At 52.3% G+C, this 21,429-nt stretch overlaps 1 protein-coding gene and 1 long non-coding RNA gene across 4 annotated transcripts in view; one reads left to right on the top strand and one right to left on the bottom strand.

The window, feature by feature from the left end:
* The window catches only part of TGM2 (transglutaminase 2), a 31,195-nt gene extending 24,735 nt beyond the window's left edge, over window positions 1–6,460 (bottom strand). Inside the window, exons 1-2 of the mRNA XM_045804600.2 lie at window positions 6,305–6,460; window positions 3,051–3,230 (exon numbers count right to left, since the gene is read on the bottom strand). Of these exons, the coding sequence (XP_045660556.1) occupies window positions 3,051–3,230; window positions 6,305–6,314 (190 nt within the window). The 5' untranslated portion in view covers window positions 6,315–6,460. The remainder of the gene's footprint in view (window positions 1–3,050; window positions 3,231–6,304) is intronic.
* Window positions 4,286–21,086, top strand: LOC123796976 (uncharacterized). 3 transcript variants are annotated; one of them, XR_015720912.1, is made up of 5 exons: window positions 4,286–4,839; window positions 7,764–7,820; window positions 15,029–15,132; window positions 15,772–16,033; window positions 17,270–21,086. It is a non-coding gene; the product is annotated as an uncharacterized LOC123796976 (long non-coding RNA). The 3 variants fall into 3 exon arrangements; XR_006780848.2 differs by lacking the exon at window positions 17,270–21,086 and having other exon boundaries at window positions 15,772–16,847; XR_015720911.1 differs by lacking the exons at window positions 7,764–7,820; window positions 17,270–21,086 and having other exon boundaries at window positions 15,772–16,847.
* The last annotated feature ends 343 nt before the right edge of the window (window positions 21,087–21,429 follow it).

Below are 21,429 nucleotides of genomic sequence, written 5' to 3'. Positions count from 1 at the left end.
GTCTGAAAGGGGCCAAGTTAGGGTGACCATATGGCCCAGTCTGCCTGGGACAGTCCCAGTTCACAGCCGTGGCCCCAGCATATTTCTTAATGGTGCTCTTTCATTCTCAGAAATGTTCCTGTTTGGACAATCAATGATCTGGTCACCAGGGTAACAGCCCAGGCCAGGACCCACGGCCACCCAGCATTATTTTTTTTTTTTTTTTTTTTTTTTTTTTTTAAAGATTTTATTTATTTATTTAACAGAGACAGAGACAGCCAGTGAGAGAGGGAACACAAGCAGGGGAGTGGGAGAGGAAGAAGCAGGCTCATAGCAGAGGAGCCTGATGTGGGGCTCGAACCCAGAACGCTGGGATCACGCCCTGAGCCGAAGGCAGACGCTTAACCGCTGTGCCACCCAGGCGCCCCCCACCCAGCATTATTGACATACTACCCTCAAGGACAGGTCAGGAAACACATTTCCCTTTCTCTCCATCCTGGGACAGCTGTACACACACACACACACACACACACACACACACACACACACCCCTTTCTTCCAAGGGGCCCTGAGCTCGGGTGGGGGTGCGATGAGGACAGGCTGTCCCCCTGGTCCCGCCACTGCTCACGTAAGCCGGCTCCGAAAATTCACTGGCTGCTGTTCCACATGGTTCTCCTTGTGGGGCCAGAGATGCTTCAGGGACCTCTCTGGGCCTAAATGACCTAGAGAGTCAGGAGTCCTGGGGACTCTCCTAGACCATGGTTGGCCAGGGGCGGGGCGAGGGGGGAGTGGATGAGGGGAACCTTCTGGAGGAAAGCCCTCTATCAGCCTCATAAAGGTTCTTTTCACTACTCCTTCAGGCTGACCTCAGTCCCAGCCCACTCACCCTCTAAACCCTGGCCCCTCTTAGAGGGAAGCAGAGCTTTATTCCCATAATAAGAATGGTGTTTGTCTATTGTGGTCTGAACCCCATAACAGAGCCTGTCAGGTCTCCAACATCTGGGGGAAATACACAGCTTCCAGGTATGTATAGGGTCAGGCCACGTATTCCACTCACTGAGTGACCTTCGCCAGCACTCTCCCCTCCGTGGGCCTCAGTTCTCCTAAAGAGGTAGGACAGGCTGATCAGCGCTAGAATGTTCCGGCACAAGGGCAGGGTGGCCAGGCCAGGCCCGGGCCTGGGTGCTAATCCAAGCCAGGCCTTGAGGTGAAAGGCCTGGCTTCCTGGTATTGTCCCTCAGGCTTCCCCAGGCCATCAGAGTTCTTGGTAACTCAGACAGGGAAGCTGTGTGCACCCAGAGATGGGGCGCCTTCCCAGACTGCCCGCCGGGGCCGCGGAGGGGAGCAGGGCAGATTGGCCAGGGTGTGAGGTAAGTCCACGGAGACTGGAGAACAGAGATTAGTTGCTGGGGCAGGACCCAGGATCAGCTGCCCGCCCACCCCAACCCTGAACTTAGGGCCTAATTACCTAGCCCCAGGCTGCCTAGATGAAGAGAGGAGAAGAAAGGGGATGACTTGAGAAAGAAGAGAAAGAAGGTGGGAAGTCACAGGTAGGCCCCGCTGGCAGCTCCTCTGCTGTTCCATTTCACAGAGGAGCAAACCGAGGCCTGGCTGGCCCTTGTGGTGACTAGGTAACTGGCTGCTGTCAGCTCACAGCAAGGAAAACCTCAACGCTGGGGGCAAAGTTTGAATCCTGCTTTATCCCTAACTCACAGTATGACTGGGGCAGGTAATTTGACCTTTCTGAGCCTCAGTATTTTCATCTGTAAAATGGGGTCTCATTATGCTTCCAAGACGGGCGGATTTAGGATGAACATGCATACAGTAGGTGCTCTATAGGTGCTGTGATTATCATCCCAAGCCCAGCTCTTCTCAGGGTATCCTGTTATGCACTACAATGGTCCACTTTACAGAGAGGGAAACTGAGGCTAGAAAGGTCAGAGGCTCTTGGAGGCTCCTCATATCAGTTAAAACGGGCCCTAAAGGTGCTAGTGGTGTGTGAGGGGGGCCGACCCTGGAGAGTGGGTGTATCCCTGTCAGAAGCGGAGGGAGAGGGAGGAAAGGCATGGGGTGGATATCCATGGCCAGTCTGCAGGCACAGTGATAAGCCTTATCGAAGGTTGCCCTGTAAATACCCGCCCCAGCCTGTTGGCTGCTCTCTCCGCTCTCATAGGTCTCAGGAAGAACTGGCCTTTCTCACCCCTGAGCAGAGTCCCAGCCAGGCGGCCCCTAGCTGACCTCAAGGGAATGGTTCCCACCCAAAGCCAAACACAGAAATTCGGCATTCAAGGCTCCTTTCCCAGAAATGGCAAGCCAAGAAGACTGGTCACTAGGCATCTGGGGGTGGGGTGGCTGGGACCTCAATGTCTTTTCAGCCATCGCTGGACCCCCCTGGAGCAATAGCAGCAAGAGCTGCTCACGTCTACAAGACGCTCCCCCGTGTCAGGCCCTTCTGCCCTAACAACCCTCCACCATGAGTGCTTTGCACAGGATAAAACGGAAGCTCAGAGAGGCTCGGCAACTTGTCCAAGGTCACACAGCGGGTAGGCAGTTTAGTCTGCACCGGAACCCAGGTCTGTCAGCCCCCTGAGCCTGAGGCAGCCTCCTGAGGCTTGGAGAAGGAACTATGGGAACACAAAACTGTCCTCTCAGACAGACAGAGCCCGCTGGGTTCTCTCCACCACCCAGACCCAATGTGGGCTGGATCCCAGAGGCCTGGTTGGGTTATGTGGATTTGGGGAAGTAGCTGTTGATAAGAGTTGAAAACTGTTTTGATGTGGGGAAGAGCGGGCAGAACCTTGATAAACCTTCGAGGCAGGAAGCTGAGCCCCACCCCTTGGTGATAACAGGTTTTCGGAACCGGTGTCCGGCCCACTTGTTTACGAGGCAGGGTGGCCTGGGGCATCATCCCTCCACGCTCTGGGCCTCAGTTGCCTCATCTGTAAAATGGAGCTAGTGGCTGCTAGAAACTCCTCAGGGAGCGAAGAGGCATGGAGCCCTGTGCCCCGTTGTCAGGGGGCCCTGAAATCACAGCACAGAGCGAGGGGTGAGGGGCTGGCGGAGGGACTCACCGGTCACTGCACTGAAGGTGAGGCTGTCCACACTGGCCTCGTAGCTTCGGCCCTCGAAGTGCAGGGTCAGCCAGAAGGGCTGGCCCCGCCGCACCACCAGCCTGTCCCGGCACAGGTCAGCTGTGTGGTGGTCACGGCCATTGACCTCCAGCTCCAGGTCACATTTCTCCAGAACCAGATCTGCAGAGACAGTGGGAGGGGTGTCAGCCATGGTGGCCTCCTTCAGCCAGCCGTGACCCCGGGGCTCCCTGGACGTGGGGACCCCCCGGGGTCATCCAGAAGCCAGCCCTCTCTAGATAATGGTTACCAGCCCTACCCGCTCCCAATCCCCCGCCCCGCCCTGTCATCCTGGGGCTAGCCAGCCGTATGTCCCCAGCTCTCAGTCACAAGGTCATGCCCACTGTGGCGTGTTGGGAGAGGTCTCTGCCACCTTCCAGCCAAATGACTTCAGGCAAGCCCCCTTTCCGGGCGTCACTTTCCTCATCTGGCCCCAGGACTTTTGTGAACCGCTCAGCACGGTGCCTGGCCCGTTAGCTGCTTAATTCAACACGAGCTGTTCCGTCCGTATTAAAGGGCTCTTTAGGTAAAGACGAGGTGGGGAGCAGTATTTGGTGTACGTTATTTACACGGGCTTTGCCTTTTAGTTTCCATTTTCGATGTATAGGAAATACGGAGGCCTGAGGACCACGTTCAGCACAGAACCAGGATGCAATCGACAGAAACGCACACTCTGGAGACAATAGGCAGAGGGTCCGCTTTCCTTAACAAATAAATTGCAAGGGGAAAAAAATCGCTGAAGGGAGAAACTGCAGGTTAAGAGAAACTTAAGAGACATTTCGGCCCCTTCGCATCCTGATTTTTAAAAAACGATTCTTAAGCTTCTCTCTACTTTGGTACATTCAGTATTCCCCATAATAAACAAGTTTTTAAATGCCGGGGTTTGGAGCCTTCTGGACCTACATTTTGGTCCCGCTGTGCTGCTTTGTGATCCTGGGCAGGTCTCTGTCCCTCTCTGGACCTCCGCCGAAGTCTCAAACGTCTCCTGTGAGGACTAGGAGAGGATGCTGGGCACCCTTCCCCCAAGGCCTGGCCCAGGGCAGGTCTGATACGTGAAAGCTCTATTTATAGCTTTAGAGGGAGCTGAAGACCAGGGCGGAGGCAGGGGGGTGGGCGGGAGGAGGTCTGAGGGAAGTGCAAACCTCACAAATCTTGGCAAGCTCAAGGTCACGATTAGGAAGACCGTGGGTGGGGAGATTGGGCCAGGCGGACACTCGGCATGGCGGGGTCCTTGGAGAGTACGGGGTCCAGCTGAGGCCGGGGGCAGGGATTTGCCCCAAGTCACCCAGCAAGTGGGTCCTTCCACGGGGACATCGACCCAGGTCCCCTGGCTTCTGCCGTGGAAGATCCCAAAGTGTCCAGTGACTGCTGAGGGAGGGCTCTGACATGGCTTTATCTCGGCTTAAACCTCAGAGCCTTCCCACCCACCCGGCCACTACCACCACCACCTCGACTGTGCAGACGGAGATAGTCTGTGGCCCCAGGTCCCATGGCAAGCGGCGGTGTCGGGATTTGAATCCAAGGCTGTGGCTTCTGGAGCCTGTGCTGGAAACCCCCTCACTCACAGCTCAGGGTTTGTTCGCCATCCCCCCACTCCTTCCTTCCCCTCCCTCCCACTCCCGCGTTGTTCTGGGCGTGGGAGGCGGCCTGAGGAAGCTGACCCCCTCTGCACTCTGAGCAGGAGAGACCTCCACATCAGCCACCACGGAGAACTTCCTGCTGGCCTGCTGGGGTAAGGAAACATTGTTTTTGGAAACTTCTATTCCAGAAAGCTTAAGCAGGAAAGAGACCCCCATGGGCCCTCTGGGAGACCATAGAGAGATGGTCGGTTCCTGGGCTGGGGCAGGTGGGGTGCTTTCTTGGCCTATTGTCTGGAGAAGGATTTCCAGAACCCATGCCCAGCTCCAAAGGTGCAGAAACACTGAGCTCTAGGATCATAGGATTTCTGCCCTGAGAAAGGACCTGATGTCTTGCAGGCCAGTGGGACCACTGTAGGGAGTGGCCACTGGGGTAATAGGGCAGTTGGCTCATCACAAGTGGTACCTCCCGGGTCCCCCAGCGCCACGGAGCCTCTCTTGGGGACAGGGATGGGAAAATGCATTGCAGACTAGTGGCCACCTGGGTCACCCATTACAGCCAGTGCTAAGCTGGTTTTCGATCCCATGTGTTGGGACGCCAGATCCCTGATAGGGACAAAGGTGGCCTGAGGTCACACAGCAAGTCAGGCTGGTCCACGGTTCCTCCCTCTCTTCCCTTCTCCACGTGCCCCACATCCCTCTTCACATCCCCTCCCCCTGCACCTCCTTCTGGGGGCTGCAGCATGCAGAGGCCATCTCCAAATGGACTGGACCCAAGAGTTAGCCGGGACATGGGGTCCAGCAACGTTAGTGCCTGACAACCTCCACTGCAGAGATCCCTCCCCTGGGACAGAAGTGCTGCCGCATGTGTGTGTGTGTCTGTGTGTGTGTGTGTCCGTCCGTGGCATGGGTGGAGCAGGTAAGAAATTAATCAGACCCCTTCTCTACTCCCCTTGGCCCTCACGGATGTACCAAGAGCCGCAGTGCCGTCCATTTACAGGAGGGGACACTGAGAATCAACAAGTGGCCAAAGACCAGCGTTGCAGAGCTCGAGGGCTGGCAGGACCATAGAGAAACTGTCTGCTCTCAGCCCAGTCCCCCATAGGGTGCTGGACCCTCTTCTCTGGCCCGGGGCCCAGCAGTCTCCCAGGCATGGCTTGCACACCACGAGCGAGAACGCACACACCTCTTCCGAGCTGGCAGGGACTAACCAAAGCTGAGTGTTCTGAGGCCGGGCCAGACCCATCTGCACAGCTGCATGGGACCCAGCCCCACTAAGTGACTGAGGACAAGTGACAATGGTCCACTAGCCCAGGACCTTACAGTTTACAACACATCTTCACGTTTCATTGCCTCACCGGATCCAGGGAGGCAGGGGTTAACGATTATGCCCCGGGGATGGGGAAAGTGAGGGCCCAAGCTGAGCCACCATTGCGAGCCAGGCACTCCTCACCCAGCCCAGCCTTCCTTTTGCTCCCAGACTGGGGGACTGAGGGACTGAACCCCTGGCCAGGTGTTTACCTCCCCCCCCCAAATTGCCCAGGCAGGACCACTGAGACCAGGGAGGGATGGCCAGGCACAGGGCGCCTGAGTGGTGGCAGCGCTGACCCTGAGACTCACCCTCGGCCATGGTCAGGTGGTGGCGGTGGCTCTTCCTCTGACTGGTGGCTGGACCCTCCAAGCACGACCACTGAAGGCCACTGAAGGCATGCACTGCCGCCGCAGAGAGAGCCGTGAACTTATAGCCCTCTTTGGGCGGGCAGGGGGCGGGGCGTGCCTGAAGGCGGAGACCTGGTGGGGCCACCTTTGCCCAGCCTGGGCCCGGCTCTCTGCTGCTCTCAGCCAGTTAGGGTGCCCTCAGGGGTAGGAGCCCGAGGGAGGAAGGGAGCGGCAGCTGGGCAAGGGCGCCCCCTGCAGGAGCGGACAGATATCAAGGCTGAGAACGCAACGGACGGGGATACACAATGAGACCCGGACCCACAGACACACCTGGCACATTAATCAGACCTTGGGTAATAGAGACGCTTGGGCACAGAAACAGACACGTGCAGGGACAGACACAGAGCTGCACCAGGACACAGCTTACCTGGATACACAGACAGGTCTACCCCGGTCAAGAAGACACACACGCACACACACACTCTCTCTCACTCAAATATGGATACAGATGCAGCGACACAAGCACACAGTCAGAGACAATAGGATGGGGACACTCAGTGACACACACTGCAACAGATACAGCAGACGAACCTGGGCACAGAGACCCGGTGACATGGATGCAAATCAGATCAAAATTGCAAATACCAAGCCATCGATACAGCCAGACACACAAGGACAGGTCCCCCCCAGGGCCCCCCACAGGTCAGCAGGTGTCCAGAGGCAGCCAGCTCACAGACACACACAGACAGACCTCACAGACACGGACACAGCATCAGGTGTGGATGCAAAAGCAGATCAGGACACCCAGAGACACACACACCTGCAGATCCTCTGAGAGGGACCCACACGCAGACACACAGACACGGCCACAAAGGCAGAAACACTGCCACCCCTTCCTGCAGCCCAGCTCTGGTAATCAGCCTCTCCCACCCATGCTTCCGTCCCCCTCATCATCCAGCCATCCTCCCATTCACCCCCCATCCCTCCCTCCTCTCTCCCTCCACTGAGCTTCCTTGCAGACCCACTGTGTGCCAGAAGGGCCCAAAGCCAGACTTGCAGGGACTCAGCCTTTGACCCCTGGAACCCAGCACCCTGGCTGTGCCCATCCTGGTCTCTCTGCTTCCCTGGCCACCTATGCTTCTTACCCACCCCGAGGCCTGAGCAGAGAGGGCCCCTGGAGAGACTGGGGCCTGTAGGCCTCCCCACCCCCCACCCCCCGTTTTTTTTCTGGAACAAGTTCCGTATCTATTGGTGGATCTGGCCTACCAAACTGGCCTGCCTTTCCATTCCTGTGTAACACAGGAGGAATAAGCCCATGGTGCTTTCATGGATGTTCGTCCCCGGGCGCAGTGGGCTCTGCCTGGGGTCTTAGCGAACAAACTCGTGTGAGCAAACCTTGTAATTGTCCCCCATTTTACAGATATCATTATAAAAACTGTTTCCTGCAGCTGGCCAAGAGCTCAGAGGAAGAAGCAGGGTGAGTGGACATCAGTCGAGAAACCGGGTTTTGTGTTCCCACTCTGACCCTGACCAGCTGTGTGGCCACAGTATAAAATAGGCTCTCCAGGCCTCAGTTTTCCCCTCTGCAAAATGGGGGCAAGAATTCCTCCTTTACAGGCCTGGAGTAAGACCCTGCTAAAATGACAGGTTGAGCACCTAGTAGGTAATGAGCGCTTGACAACTGGGGTCCCTGAGTTTTGGAACAAAGATGTCAGTGTCCCAAAACCTGGCCGCGAGGAACAGGGACCTCAAAGAGAAACAGGAGGCCTGGGGACAGTCAGGCTTTGCAGAAGGAATTCTGCAGGCTGTGTGTTTCTACAAGTATTGGCCCTGCCCCCGTTGAAAGGGTGTCTTGTGCTTTTCCCCATTCTTTTCCACTTGGAAACGATAGGTTCTTCTTTACTTGCTATAATTTCCCTTGTGACCTCTGGGAACTCCCTGGAGGACAGGAACCCACGTGAGTCTTATTAGAATACCCACCAGGTTGTTCCTGGTATGGACTTAGCACAGAGCCCTGGGCCTGTCCCCGACTTGGACCCCTCTCTCTGCTTCCTTCCTCTCCGCTTTCCAGAGAACTGTGGTCACCTGAGTGATGCAGTCACTTGAGCAATCGAGGGCCAGCTGGGGTCAGGACTGGCTTCCAGGAAATAGCAGGCAGGGGCCAGAGCCCAGGCTGGGCCTAAAGACGAGGATTCTGCCTGACGATCAGGGGCCCTTGCCCTCCGACTCTGGGTTTCAGTTTTCCTGTCTGTTCAGAAGGGCCGGGAAACCCTGCCTTGTTTTACCTTATTGGACACGTAAGGATTCAAAACTCCATTTTACTAAAGGAAAAACAGAGACCCAGAGAGGGTGATAATGGGCTCAAGGTCCTCAAAGAGTGTAAGTAGGGCCTTTGTCATCCTGTGCAGGAGAAGGACCGTGCGGTGGTTGAATGGGGAGCATCTGAGGTCACTCTTGGCTGTCTGACTCTGGGCAAGTTACTAGGCTTCTCTGAGCCTTAGTTTCCTCCTCTACAAAATGGATAACGTCTGTTCAGTACCAGGCACAAGAGTAAGGGCTCAGTAAACATTACCTAAAACTACTTAATAACGATGCCATCAGGAATCAGGACTCCCCTTCCCCCATAAAAGGGACAGTCTTTATGTGTAAGTAAAGCGGGTTGCAGACAATGCAGACTGTTTGGGGTAGAAGTGCTCAGAAGAATTCCCTGCATCCCACGTAAGTCTTGTACCCAGGCTCACTGACCGATGCCTAAACCCCACCATTAGAAAGATCAGTCCTTTGCCTCCATAGGGATCTCCAAGCCTCAAGGTAGAGACAAAGGTGAAGTTTTAGAACTTCTGATTAACCCCTTACCAGCCAGAATTGGCATTTAAATCTCACAATATGGGTTTTGTCATTTGTTAAATAAGGAAACTGGGGCTCAGAGCAGTGAAGTGACTTGGCCAAGGTCACACAGTCAGGAAGTGGGGGCTTGGAACCCGGGCTTGATTCAAAAGCCTGTGTTGGCTTTCCCATGGTTCAGAGGGCAGTCCTATCCCGCCCATTCCCCAGGGCTGGGGGTCTCAGGGGCCTGGGTCATGTTCAGTCCGACAGCTCTTGGCAAGTGAGGCCTCCAAGGGCAGTGGTCTGTGCTCCTGAGCCACGGGGTCTGGTATGGGTTTAATAAATGTTTGTGACATGAGAGAGGGAGGATGAGTCAGAGAGAGTTGAAGGAAGAATGGAAAGAAGGAAGGAAAGGAAGAAAAGAATAAGGTTCAGAGAGGTTGGGTAAACCGCCCGAGGTCACACAGCACAGCTGGGCTCCCAGGCCCTGGCTGAGCTCAGCCATTCCCCAAGGACAAGGGAGCCCCAGGCCAGAGATGGCCCTGGGTGGCTGAGCTGGGAGGAGTGGGGAGGGCAGGGCAGTAGTGGGTGGGACCATGATAGGGCATTCAAAGGCCTCAATTTTTCTACCAGATGGTGACTAATGACGGATGAGCAGTGTCTGGCATGAGGGAGCCCAGGCAGGGCAGGGCCAGACTCCCCTGAGGTGGGATGGGGTGAGGTAGGGGTGTTAGGACAGGGGACTTAGGGAAAATGTCAAGGCACAGGCATGACCTTTCAAGGGGTGGCCCGTCTGGGTCTAGGATCCGGGTGGCCTGGGAGTGGGGAGCAGAGAGCAGAGTGCCTGACTGGGAAGGGCCCTCCCAATGTGTCCATTTTACAGATGGAAAAACTGACCCGGCCATCTTGTCTGCAGCTCTGCCCTCACAATGCCCCTTAGCTCTATGACTGTGGGCACTTTAGTTCCCCTTGGTGGGGCTTCGGTTTCTGTTTCTGTGAAAGCAGGAATCACATCCCAGACCTCACAGGGCTGCTCTGATGATGAGGGGGAGCCATGGGGCCAAAGGGAGCCTTCTGAGGAGCTGTCTGCGTGGACCCCTCCCTGCTGAAATACCTCAGGGGCAAGGTGAGCTCTTCACCTGGCATTCAAGGCCCTACAGATCTGGCCCAACATACCCTCCAACCGCATTGCCCACATCTGCGCCCTCCAGCCTCACCAGGCACACCACTGGCCCCAGACACACCCCAAGGTTACCTGCCTCTGGGCCTTTGCTCGAGCTGCACCTTCTGCCTGGGATGCCCTCCCCTCTCCACCTCTCGAAGTTTCACCCAGGCTCTATGCCCTTCCCAAACGCCACCCCCTCCTGGAGCCCATCCACAGCAGGACTTCCTTTCCCTCCCACGCAGGGCACTGTCACGGCCTGCCGTGAAGCAGGACCAGTGTGGGCATCCGTCTCCCTCCACCCATCTGCTCAATAAATGTTTGTTGAGTGAGTAAGTGACCTGTGGTAGTGAGAGAGAGAGAGAGAGGGAGAGAGAGACTTGTTCAAGCCTGGGCTAACCCCAGAGCCCTGACTGGCAGGATGTAGGGTGCCAGTTGCCCACGGCAGGACCAGGAGCCAGGCTGTGGTGCTGGGGCCTGTCTCCATTCTTGCTGTGTCCCTCCGAAATGAGATGTTTGGGCCCAATTTACATCTCCTACAATCCCAGGAGTAGGAGACCCCCTGCCAAGCTTGGGGGGGCAACGACTTTCCCCAGGCCACACAGCAAGTCACAGAAGAGTTGGAGCGGAGCCTCCGAACACTATACAAACGTGAATTCTCGCCCTGTACCTCTGCTCCCAATTTTGAAAAGGTAGAAAGCTGCTTTTATTTAACTCGCAGTGGGGTACTGCGTTGTCTCAGGGAGCAGGGTGGGACATGAGGCGTGCAGCATGGGACCAGGGGTGAGCTGGTGTGGCAGGGGCTGACCCGGCTCCCACGGGCCCAGGCTCCAACCCCGGCCCCCTCTCACTGGCCGTGTGGCCTCAAGCCTTAGTCTCCTGGGAAAAGAGACTCCAAACCCCCAGCCCGCTGGGCTACGAGGAGGAGATCCGAAGAGGAAGCGAAAGCCCCTCCCAAGAAGAAAGTCAGTTCTATTATTGTTGTCCCCGCTAAGTGGTTTCAGTTGTGAACTCTCCAGACACCCCAGGGAGCGGAGAGTTGCAGGACTTTGGGAGAGTGGAGTCCTGACCATTTCAGGCAGCAAGATCTGCTGTACTCATGGGAAAACCCTCTTCAGCCTGGGCTCACAACCCATTATCATTTACTTGGCAGACGGTCCTAACGAAGAGGTAACATTCTGGCCTCATGTAACCGCCCCCAAAGATTAGAAGTTGAGAAATTAGGATCAGAGAGAAAAAGCACTAGAGGAGGTGCTGAGACAGAGAGAGAGAGAGAGAGAGAGAGAGAGGGAGAAGAAGGCACCTGACATGGCTCAGGAGCTGGGACGGCAGCAATGCCTGGGGCCGTCGGCCTTGGGAAAATAGTCCAGCTCACGCTGTCCAGCCGCCCAGGGCACTCATCGGCCCTCACGACAGTGACCCAGGGGCATCCTGTGAGTGAAAGCCCCTTTGTGAGCTGCACCTTGAGCCCACGCGACACGTTCCACTCCCTTCTCGCTTCTTGTGGTAGCAATGTGCTTCAGCTCGGAGGACCCGGGCCTGGGAGCTCACGAGACCGGATTCATCTCCAGCTCCGCCGGTTACTTTCCCGTGTGATGGGGGTAAGTCGCGGCACCTCCCAGGCCCCGGCCTCCTCATCTGTAAAACGGGTTCAATCATAGCAGGGACCCTTCATGGGCTTCCTGTGAGGACTCACACCACGCCTGGTAGGTAATAAGCAGTCAAAAAGGGTGGTTGATCATTTGACCATAAAAAGGCCTGAGAGGCTGACACATGATACGACATGGATAATTTCAAAACCATTATGCTCAGTGAAAGAAGCCAGTCACAGGAGACCCCATATTGTGTGATTTCATATCCATGACACGCCCAGAAGAGGGCAATCCGGAGACACAGACACAGACAACTCATGGTTGTCAGGAGCCAGAGGGAGAGGGGCTTGAGGAGTCAGTACTAACGGGTCTGGGGTTTCTTTGGGGGGAAGTGAAGAAAACGTTTTCAAATCAGATTTGGTGATGGTTGTACAAATCTGCGAATTTACCAAAACCCACTGAACTGCGTACTTGAAATGGATGACTGGTCTCGGGTATGAATTATATCTCAGTAGCATGATTGTTAAAAATAGGGCTTGTTCTAAAAACACAAAGTCAAGAAAGAGCTTTGAAATCCTTGGCAAATAGTACCCCATTCTCCCATCAAGAACCTCACAGAAACACTCACGTGTGTGCCCGAGGGGCATGGACGGGGAGGGTCTACACACTATCATTTGTTATGGCAAAAATTGGCCACAACCTAAGTGCCCAGCAAGGGGGGATGGCGGCAGCTGGAAAAAGGAAGAGGCAGTGCCCTGCGCACAGCCGTGGCAGCAATTCCAAGTCATCATGCTGAGCAAAGAGAGGAAAGGGCAGGGTATTTTGTGGGGGACGACTTCCACGTGGCTGTTCGCTTCCTATGAGAACAAATAAGGAAATATATGTAAAGTATGTCAATGTAAGTATACAGAAGGGTTGAGAAAACTCACTCCAGATTGTTGACAGTGGTGGGAGGGGCTTTGGGGGCCGTGACTGGGAGGGTGGGCAGCAGTGATTAAAAGTGGTTTCAGTATTCCCTGGAAGTTGAGAAAAGTGTTAAGTGGGGAAATGTTTTTACATGTCCTTGAGGTCATTAAAGACCGATTTTTCAGAAGAAAAGAACAACCCATTTTACTTTTATAAACTTTTATAAAATGGAAATACTCTCAAACAAAGAAACTCTGGCAAAGTTCGTAGAAAAAATACAGACAGAGATAAACGAGAAAATAAATGTGTCAAAAAAGAAAAAAAAAAGTCCACAACCAACCCATAAAATACCTTTGTCAATATTGGCACAAACGTAACAAAATCAAGACCACAAACACCGTACATGTATAAAGAGGAAATCCATGACAGAAGTTCCCACATCTGAACTTCAGAATTTCAAGGGCTGTACACTGCTTTTCCGCTTATTCCACAGCCCTGCTTATGTCTTACGATGCTTCTGGAGCACCACCCCCAACACACACACACACACACACACACACACACACACACACACACACTCCAAAATCTTTTACTTAGTTGAAAAGAGGGTCAGAGAGGTGAAGGGACTTGCCCAAAGTCACACGGCTTGGGAGGGGCAGAATGGGAGCTCAGAAGTCCATGCTTATAAGCAATATTGCTAGAATTTCATGCAAGGGGAGGTAAGCCTTGGGGTAAATGCCTGCTAAGCTCCCCTTTGGGGCTGCTGGAGAGCTGCGGGATGAGGAACCAGATTCTGCAGCATTCCCCAGCATCTCTGCCCCACCCCCACCCCCTTAGGCTGAGTCACAGGCTGTGTCTGCGGGACACACCCAGTTCAGTCAATAAGAATCAAACACACTTTCTTTCAGGAAAATAAATGAACGTCTAGGGCCCTGGCTGAGCTTGTCTGACTAAATCGAACACTTGTTTGGCCCAACTGACCACTTGTCTCTCCCTCCTTCAATGAGCCACTGGAGTGACTGCCCCAACTGAATGCTTGGAGGTCTGAAGCAACCCTCCGCGTGACCCAGTTAGTCTGAAACCAGACCTTCCCATCCGAGGGGGCCTGCAGTCACCATGTCTCAATGTCACAGGAGGTGGGAAGTTTGACCTCATTCCTGAAAGGGCAGACCTTCGTGTCCAGGATAATAAACTCCAATGCACGCGGGTCTCCGCAAGTTCAAGGACCCCTTTCTGTACAGATGTCCGTTGGTTTGCTTCTGAGTAACTGCCCTTTTCTATTGGCTTAGTGGGCTGTCCATCAGTAGCCCGGCCAACTGAAGCAAAGGGCGGGCCTGGGATCTAAACTCAGCCAATCAGATCCTCTCCTGGGACTTTGCCTCTTCTTTTGGGTAGATACCTGTGAGCTGTCCCCATGTCCTTCCAACTGAGTTTTTGGATGTTAAGCTTCCCTGAGCCTGTGCCTGTTGATGCAACCAAAGAGCTGAACGGGTGCACCTACATTTCCTTCCTGTACTTCCCACAACGCTGTGGGGTTTAGGGATTATTGTCCTCATTTTACCAAGGCCACAGGCTCAGAGAGCCTAAATAACCGGCCCTGGGCCACACAGTGGGAACTTGAATCCAAATCAGAGTCATGAAGGGAACCACAGCCGTCTTTCTAAATCCCTGGGCGCGGGCGTGGGAGGGGAGCAGCTCCATGCAGGTTCTAACCAATGTTCTTTGATTGTTGGTTGATAGAATCAAGGCTTCACTCCCTTCCTCCAGCCTCAGTTTGCCCACTTGCGAAATGACAAAGTTGGACCAGATAATGAATTTCCGGTGTTCCTAGAGTCTGTGCTTTCCACACGCTCTGACTGAAAGAGCAGAGTCATCAAGCCCTGGTCTTCTGATAAACAATTTCAGGGAAATAGAGCTGGGGGGGGGAGGGGAATCCAGCACTCACTCTGTGGCAGCCCCCGCAGAGGGCTTCCCGAGCCTGCACCCGGCGGGCTGACCCCCAGAGGAGCAATTTGCACTCTCTGCTTTTCCGGCCTAAGATAAAAATACCCGTCACATTGGATTAGCATCGCCCCTTTCACGGAGAATCTTCTCTCGGATGCAGCCCCCTTGCTTTGTCAATATTTTTAGAGTGTTCAGGTTTCTAAATAAGACCTGACAGGTTGGGGTCTTTTTTTTTTTTTCTTTTTTTTTTTTGAGGGCTCAAAGGAGATTAACCCAGTCGTTTCCTGGTGGCGGTTGGCTGCTGGCGTGCTGGGAGATGGAGAAGTGGAGAGAGGGATGTGATCGCTGCCCCATCTCAGGTCAGGACAAATCCTGCCTCAGGACCTACCTCCATCGCAGGCCACCACCGTCCCTGGGTGCTCAGGGCAGCATCCAGGCTGATCGGGGAGCCCAGAGCAGGGCCGCTGGAGGGGACCACCTTATGCAGGTGTCTTCCCATCTCTGCACCTGTTTCCTCTCCCCAGACATGGCCGCCATGGGAGCAGCTACCCCCCAGCCTCAGGAACGATGAGTTAGTGGCTGGGACAGCATGGGGCCAGGGAAAGCCGTGCACGCGGCGGCTGTGTTTATGACATCTCTCATTCCCGGGGGCTTGGAGGACCTTGATTCCACGTGCTCCCCTGGGCACGTGCGAGGGGATGCCGGTGTCACCAAGCCCCGACCGTGCCAGCTCTGCATGGAGGCCATGTGTGCACCTAACTGCTTTTTGTGGGTTTGTTTCCAGCCCCAGCTGGCTGCACAAGGACCCTCGTTGTCATTCTCTCTGGTGGTCCTCTGTCAGCCTGATGAATGGCTCTGTCCCCCAATTTCCAGATGAGAAGGGTGAGGGTCAGAGAGAGCAAGGGGCTTGCCTACAGTCAGGGGTGGGACTTTGGGAGCTGGGATGGGCCCTGGGATCTGCAGGGTGGGTTCACATTCTATCTGTCCCTTTCTTACAGGTCCTGGCCCTGTGTTCTTACACATTCTGCCAGCGGAATGCAGAGGGCACCTCCACTCCCCACCCCCACTTGACTGCCCTAAGTGGCTCTGGGAAAAGTGCATCTTTCTAGACCAGCAGCTCCAAGAAAGCCACTGGAATCGCATTGCTGGTGTGCAGAGAGGCCATCCACTGGGGTTTGCTGAAAGGCAGAGGCCAGAAGACTTTGGCCTTCATGAATCTTCCCTCTTGGGTCCACAGGGTGACCGAGATGCCCTTTCCTGGTGAGGTTATCTGGGCCTGGTTTTGCGTCTAAGTGGTAGGCTGTAGTAAGTTCGGAGGAAACTCCATAATGACAGGGTGAAGATTTGGCCAACACACATCAGATGCCGTGTTATCTTAGAGATTTCTTAACTTTTCTGTGTCCCAATTTCCTCATTAGCTAACTAGCTCTGAAGTGAGCTAATGGCATCCCCAAGGTTTCCGAGTTATCGCAGCTTGTGGGGAGAGGTAGGTCATGCCCTCAGAAGCCAGCAGGTTCAGCCTTGCCATTTTATAGGTAGGGGTGCTGAGGCCCAGAGAGGCTCACATTGTCCAGAAACCCATAGAGAGTTAGAGACTGCAGAGGGTTGTTTTTTGGTTTTGGGGGTTTTTTAGGGATGACTTTACTTACTAGATAATTTATTTATTGAACATGTATTGAGCACCTCCTGGACTGAGCCACAAATAAGACACAGCCCCTGCTGTGGAGGAATGGTCAGGTCAGTGGAGGAAACAGGTTATAATTCACTCACCATAGAAACAGTAATTCTCACAAATGCTGGGACAGAACTGGGTTGTGGTGGAGGAAGGCTTGGGGCCTCAGGGAACTCAAATGCGAGAGGGATTCTTTCTGTGTGGCAGATCAAGGCAAGCTTCACAGAGGAGGTGACAATCTGGGTTTTGCAGTCTGAGCAAGGGTTTGTCAGGCAGATAAGGCGAAGAGAAACATTTCATGCAAAGGGACCCATCTGGGCATTCAAGGGCAAAGTCACAGAGGTGAGGAAGAGTGTGCAGAACCCATGGGAAGAGGGAGTCAACCAGCATGGCTGGACCTCGGGGAGGCGGGGGGGGGGGGGGGGGTCAGGAATGTCAAGGCTGGAGAGCTTAGGAGGAGCCAGACCACAAAGGGCCTTGTATGCTAGGCTCAGTTTAAGCTGTAGGGAGCCGTGAGGAGTGGTGCAGTTACGGCTGAGTTTTGGCAAGATCATGGTGTAATTATTAACCACGGAAGTTTAGAACTTGAATTTAGAGATTAGCATGATCCCTGGGCCTGATTTTAAGGTTGAACAAATAGTGGCCAAAGTGGGAAATAATGTCCCTAGCTGGTCAGGGGCAGAAGCATTTTCTCCCACCTGGTCTCTCTAGGTGGGCGGAGCCTGAGGCTGGGATATGTTTGCAGATCCTGTGAGCTAAACTCTCCCCGAGAGGACTAGTTCCCATCCTTCTGTGACATCCCCTTCTCTGTTTCTCCCCTTCAGTCCTGCCCTGGAGTCTCTGAAAGCCATGACTGGCACGGGAGCCCTCTCCCTACAGGTTCCTTTTCTGGTGGTGGGACCCTGACCATATCCCTTTCCCTTCGGAGATTCAGTGTTCTCATCTGGTCAATGGGTGTGATAAATGAAGTGATGGCAGGTGCTGACTATCAAGCATTCTGGGGTTTCCCCCAACCCTCACCAAGGCCTCCAGGAAGAAGAAGGCCAGCCATGATCAGGTCTCCTGTCCACTGGCAGAAAGTGTGAGGCAGAAGCTGGCTGTTGGTGAGATGGGGAAACATAATCTGCCTCACTCGCCCAGATGTGGCTATGGGTAGCACAGAGCTAACTGAGACTCTCGCTCTCCTCATTCCGGTCTCTTGATGTGACCTAAGATCTCAACGGCTGTGAAGTGTTGGTGGTATAGACCGATCTCAACAGAAGTGAAGGTGGTATAGACTGATCTCAACAGAAGTGAAGGTGATATAGACCATCCTCTGAGGAACTCCACACAATACCAAGGAGCAGCCCTGAAAAAGGACAGACACCCCTTTCCAGTCCCCATGGGGCCTTTGCCTGGCCTACCCAGCTGGTGGCATTGACATGCCTCCACAAGCAGTCTAGACAGGCACTTGGGAAGAGTCCCGCGTCGTTGGCACTGGGCCAGTTTTAGCTGGGAGAAGCACCACCATGCTAGAATCGGGATCATCTCAGAAGCTCAACTCTTCCCTCGGGTTCCGTGAGAAAGACCCAAAAATCCCTCAGGGGGCAAATGAAGGGGCACTCCCTTGGTCACCAGGCATGAATTGGGGTCCACTCTGGGCCCAGTTCTGTGCTAGGTCCTAAGGGAGACAGAGAAACAAGGCAGGCATGTTTTCTTTCTGTGGTTTTAAATGAACATCTGTGGTTTTCTGCTAATTGATATTACTGTGTGTTCACTGTCCAAAATGCATAAACTACAGAAGAGCTGAAAGAAGAAACTAAAAGCCATTTCAAATATCGTAGGGGCGCCTGGGTGACTCAGTCTGTTAAGCGTCCGATTCTTGATTTCGGCTCAGATTGTGATCTCCCGGTCACGAGACCGAGCCCCACATTGGGCTCTGTGCTCAACAGGGAGTCTGTTTGAGATTCTCTCTCTCCCTCTCCCTCTCCCTCTGCCCCTCCCCCCGTGCTCTCTATCAAATAATAAATAAATCTTAAAAAAAAAATCACCACCAGAGAGAACAATTGTTAGCATTTTCTTATATTTCTTTCAGTGTTGCTAGATCATATTTAAGTCTATGTGTATTTGTAAGTTTATGTACATATAAATAAATTTCCACTTACATATAGTTATTAAGGATAGAACCTCTTTCACTCATCCAGCAAATGTTTACTGAGCACCTGCTCTGGTCCAAGCACGTGCCGCAGGCACGCCGGACGCACAGGTGGGCAGGACAGCTGTGCTTCCTGCTCTCGTGAAAGCTGCCTGTAAGGACTACCTTGTCGTCTGTTATCTTTCAGTGTGTGTCTAACAGTTTTCAAGTCACACGTGTATTTCTACGGTGCATTCATTGGTTATCTAGAATGTGACCCAATAGACGAAGCCTAATTTATCAAACCCCTTTTGTGGCACATTTAGGTCGTGTCCCATATTTCACTCTGTCGACATTGGTCATCCCTGCAGCCATTGGTTATGGTAGGTTGGCCCATCCCACATCCATTTCAACCTCTTTCCAGATGCTTTCCTGTACCGCCGGGGCTGGAAGGGTGAAGACTGTGTTTCCTAGACTCCCTTGCAGCTAAGGTGTGGAGACCAGTGAGGTCATGCGCATTAAGTGCCCGCATGTGAGACGTGGAAGACAACCGTGAGGCACAGGTCTTTCCTTCTTGCTTTGGCTGCTTCCTGCTGGTCATAAAGTCATTAGGATTTTCTGCAGGCATGGCCTCAGTGTCCAGTCACCAGCCTGTGGGTGTCCGGGGCGGGGGAGGGGGGTGATGAGAATATCATCACCTCCTGATCCCTACATTAAAGCTAATGTGACAAATTCCTGAAGACAGCAGTCCCAAGCTTCGGGGTTATGGCACAGGCAGCAGCTCCCACGGGTGGGCAGTATGACGGGGACCTTTTGAGTCATTCCTGGAGGCCCAGCCCACTCTCCAGATCTTTCCGTAGTTTTGCAAGAACCCAACTTCCTGAATTAAATGCCTTTTGGGTTAAAGTGGTAATTGTAAAAATAAAAAAATAATAATAAATAAAGTGGTAAACGTAATTTCTGCTTCCCGCAACTGAATTCCGAGTGATATAAACTACATCTTGAGCCTGTTGACAATGATTGCTTCAGGGCAAATTTCTAACCATGGAATCAAGGATTCACCCTTTTTTTTTAATTTATTTAAACAGTGTTATTGAGATAGGATCAATGTGTCATAAAATTCATCCATTTGAAGTGCACAATTTAATAGCTTTTAATTTATTCATAGTTATTGATTCTCACCACAGTCTACTTTCAGGACATTTACTTCACCCCCCAAAAAAATTCCATACCCACTCACGTCACTCTCCACACTGTTTCCCCAACTGACACAACCACTCATCTACTTTCTGTCTCTATGGATTTCCCTGTCCGGGAAATTTTGTATAAATGGAATCATACACTATGTGGTCTTTTGCGACAGATTTCCTTCATCTGGCATCATGCTTTCACGGCTCCTGCATGTGGTAGCACACACCAGAACTTCATTTCTGTTCCATGCCAGACAATATTCCATTATAGGGATTTCCCACATTTTATTCATCCATTCATTGGTTGATGGACATCTGGGTCGTTCCTACTTTTAAGCTCTTGTGAATAACGCAGCTGTGGACATTTGTGTACGTGGTTTGGTGTGGACTTAGGTTTTAATTTCTCTTGGGTGTATACCTAGAAGTGGAATTGCTGGATTATATGGTAACTCTATCTTAAACCTTTTGAGAGACTGCCAGACTGTTTTCCCAATGCACTGTGTTACATGCCCACGAACAATGGTTGGATTTCCATTTTGTCCACATGCTTTCCAACACTTAATGTTGTCTCTTTCTAAAAATTACAGCCATTCTAGTGGGTACGAAGTGGTATCTTGTAGTTTTGACTTACATTTCCCTAATAATGAATGATGCTAAACATCTTTTTATGTGCTTCTTAGCCACTCGTGTATCTTCGTTGGTGAATGTCTACTCAGATCCTTAACCCATTTCTGAATTGAGTTGTTTGTCTTTTACTGTGTGTATGAATTGTGAGCGTTCTTTACGTACTCTGGATACAAGTCCTTTCTGTGATTTGCAAATATTTTCTCCCATTCTTGGGTATCTTTTCACTTTCTTGATGATGCTGTTTGTAGCATAAAAGTTTTTAATTGTGATGAAATCTAACGTGTCTATTTTTTTTGGTCCGCCGTTTGTGCTTTTGGTGTCGTACCTAAGAAGGCTTTGCCTAACTCAAGGTCATGAAGATTTATTCCTATGTTTTCCTCTAAGAGTTTTATGGTTTTAGCCCTTACATTTCTGTCTATGATCCACTTTACTTGATCTTTGTGTGTGTTGTGTATCTATACATTCAGCTGTCCTACCATCATTTGCTGAAAGACTTCTTTCCCCCACTGAATGGTCTTGGCATCCTTGTTGAAAATCATCTGCCCGTAAACGCAAGGGTTTGTTTCTGGATTCCCAAATCTATTCGCTTGATCTATCTTATCCTTAATACCAGCACTCACTGGCTTGATGACTAGTTTTGTATTTAGTTTTGAAATTGAGAAGTGTGAATCTTCCAACTTAGTTCTTCTTTTTCAAGATTGTTTTCACTCTTTAGGGTCCCTTGCAATTCCATATGAATTTTAGGATCATCTTGTCAATATCTGCAAAATAAAAAAAAATAAAGCCAACTGGAATTTTGATGGAGATTGCCTTGAATCTGTAGATCATTTTGGAGAGAATCAGCATCTTAACAATATCAAGTCTTTTGATCCATAAACATGGAATGTCTCTCCATTTATTTAGATCTTTTACTTCTTTCAACAATGTTCTATAATTTTCAGTATACATCTTGCACGTCTTTTGTTAAATTTACTCCTAAAAATTTTATTCTTTTTGATACTATTGCACATTGAAATTTTTTCTTAATTTCATTTCAGAATATTCATTGCTATTG

Source organism: Ursus americanus, chromosome 22 (genome assembly GCF_024610735.1).
Source record: "Ursus americanus isolate L20-20 chromosome 22, mUrsAme1.1.p, whole genome shotgun sequence".
NCBI lineage: Eukaryota > Metazoa > Chordata > Mammalia > Carnivora > Ursidae > Ursus > Ursus americanus.
Note: the sequence above shows the minus strand (reverse complement) of the source record. Positions and strands in the feature narration are given on the sequence as shown.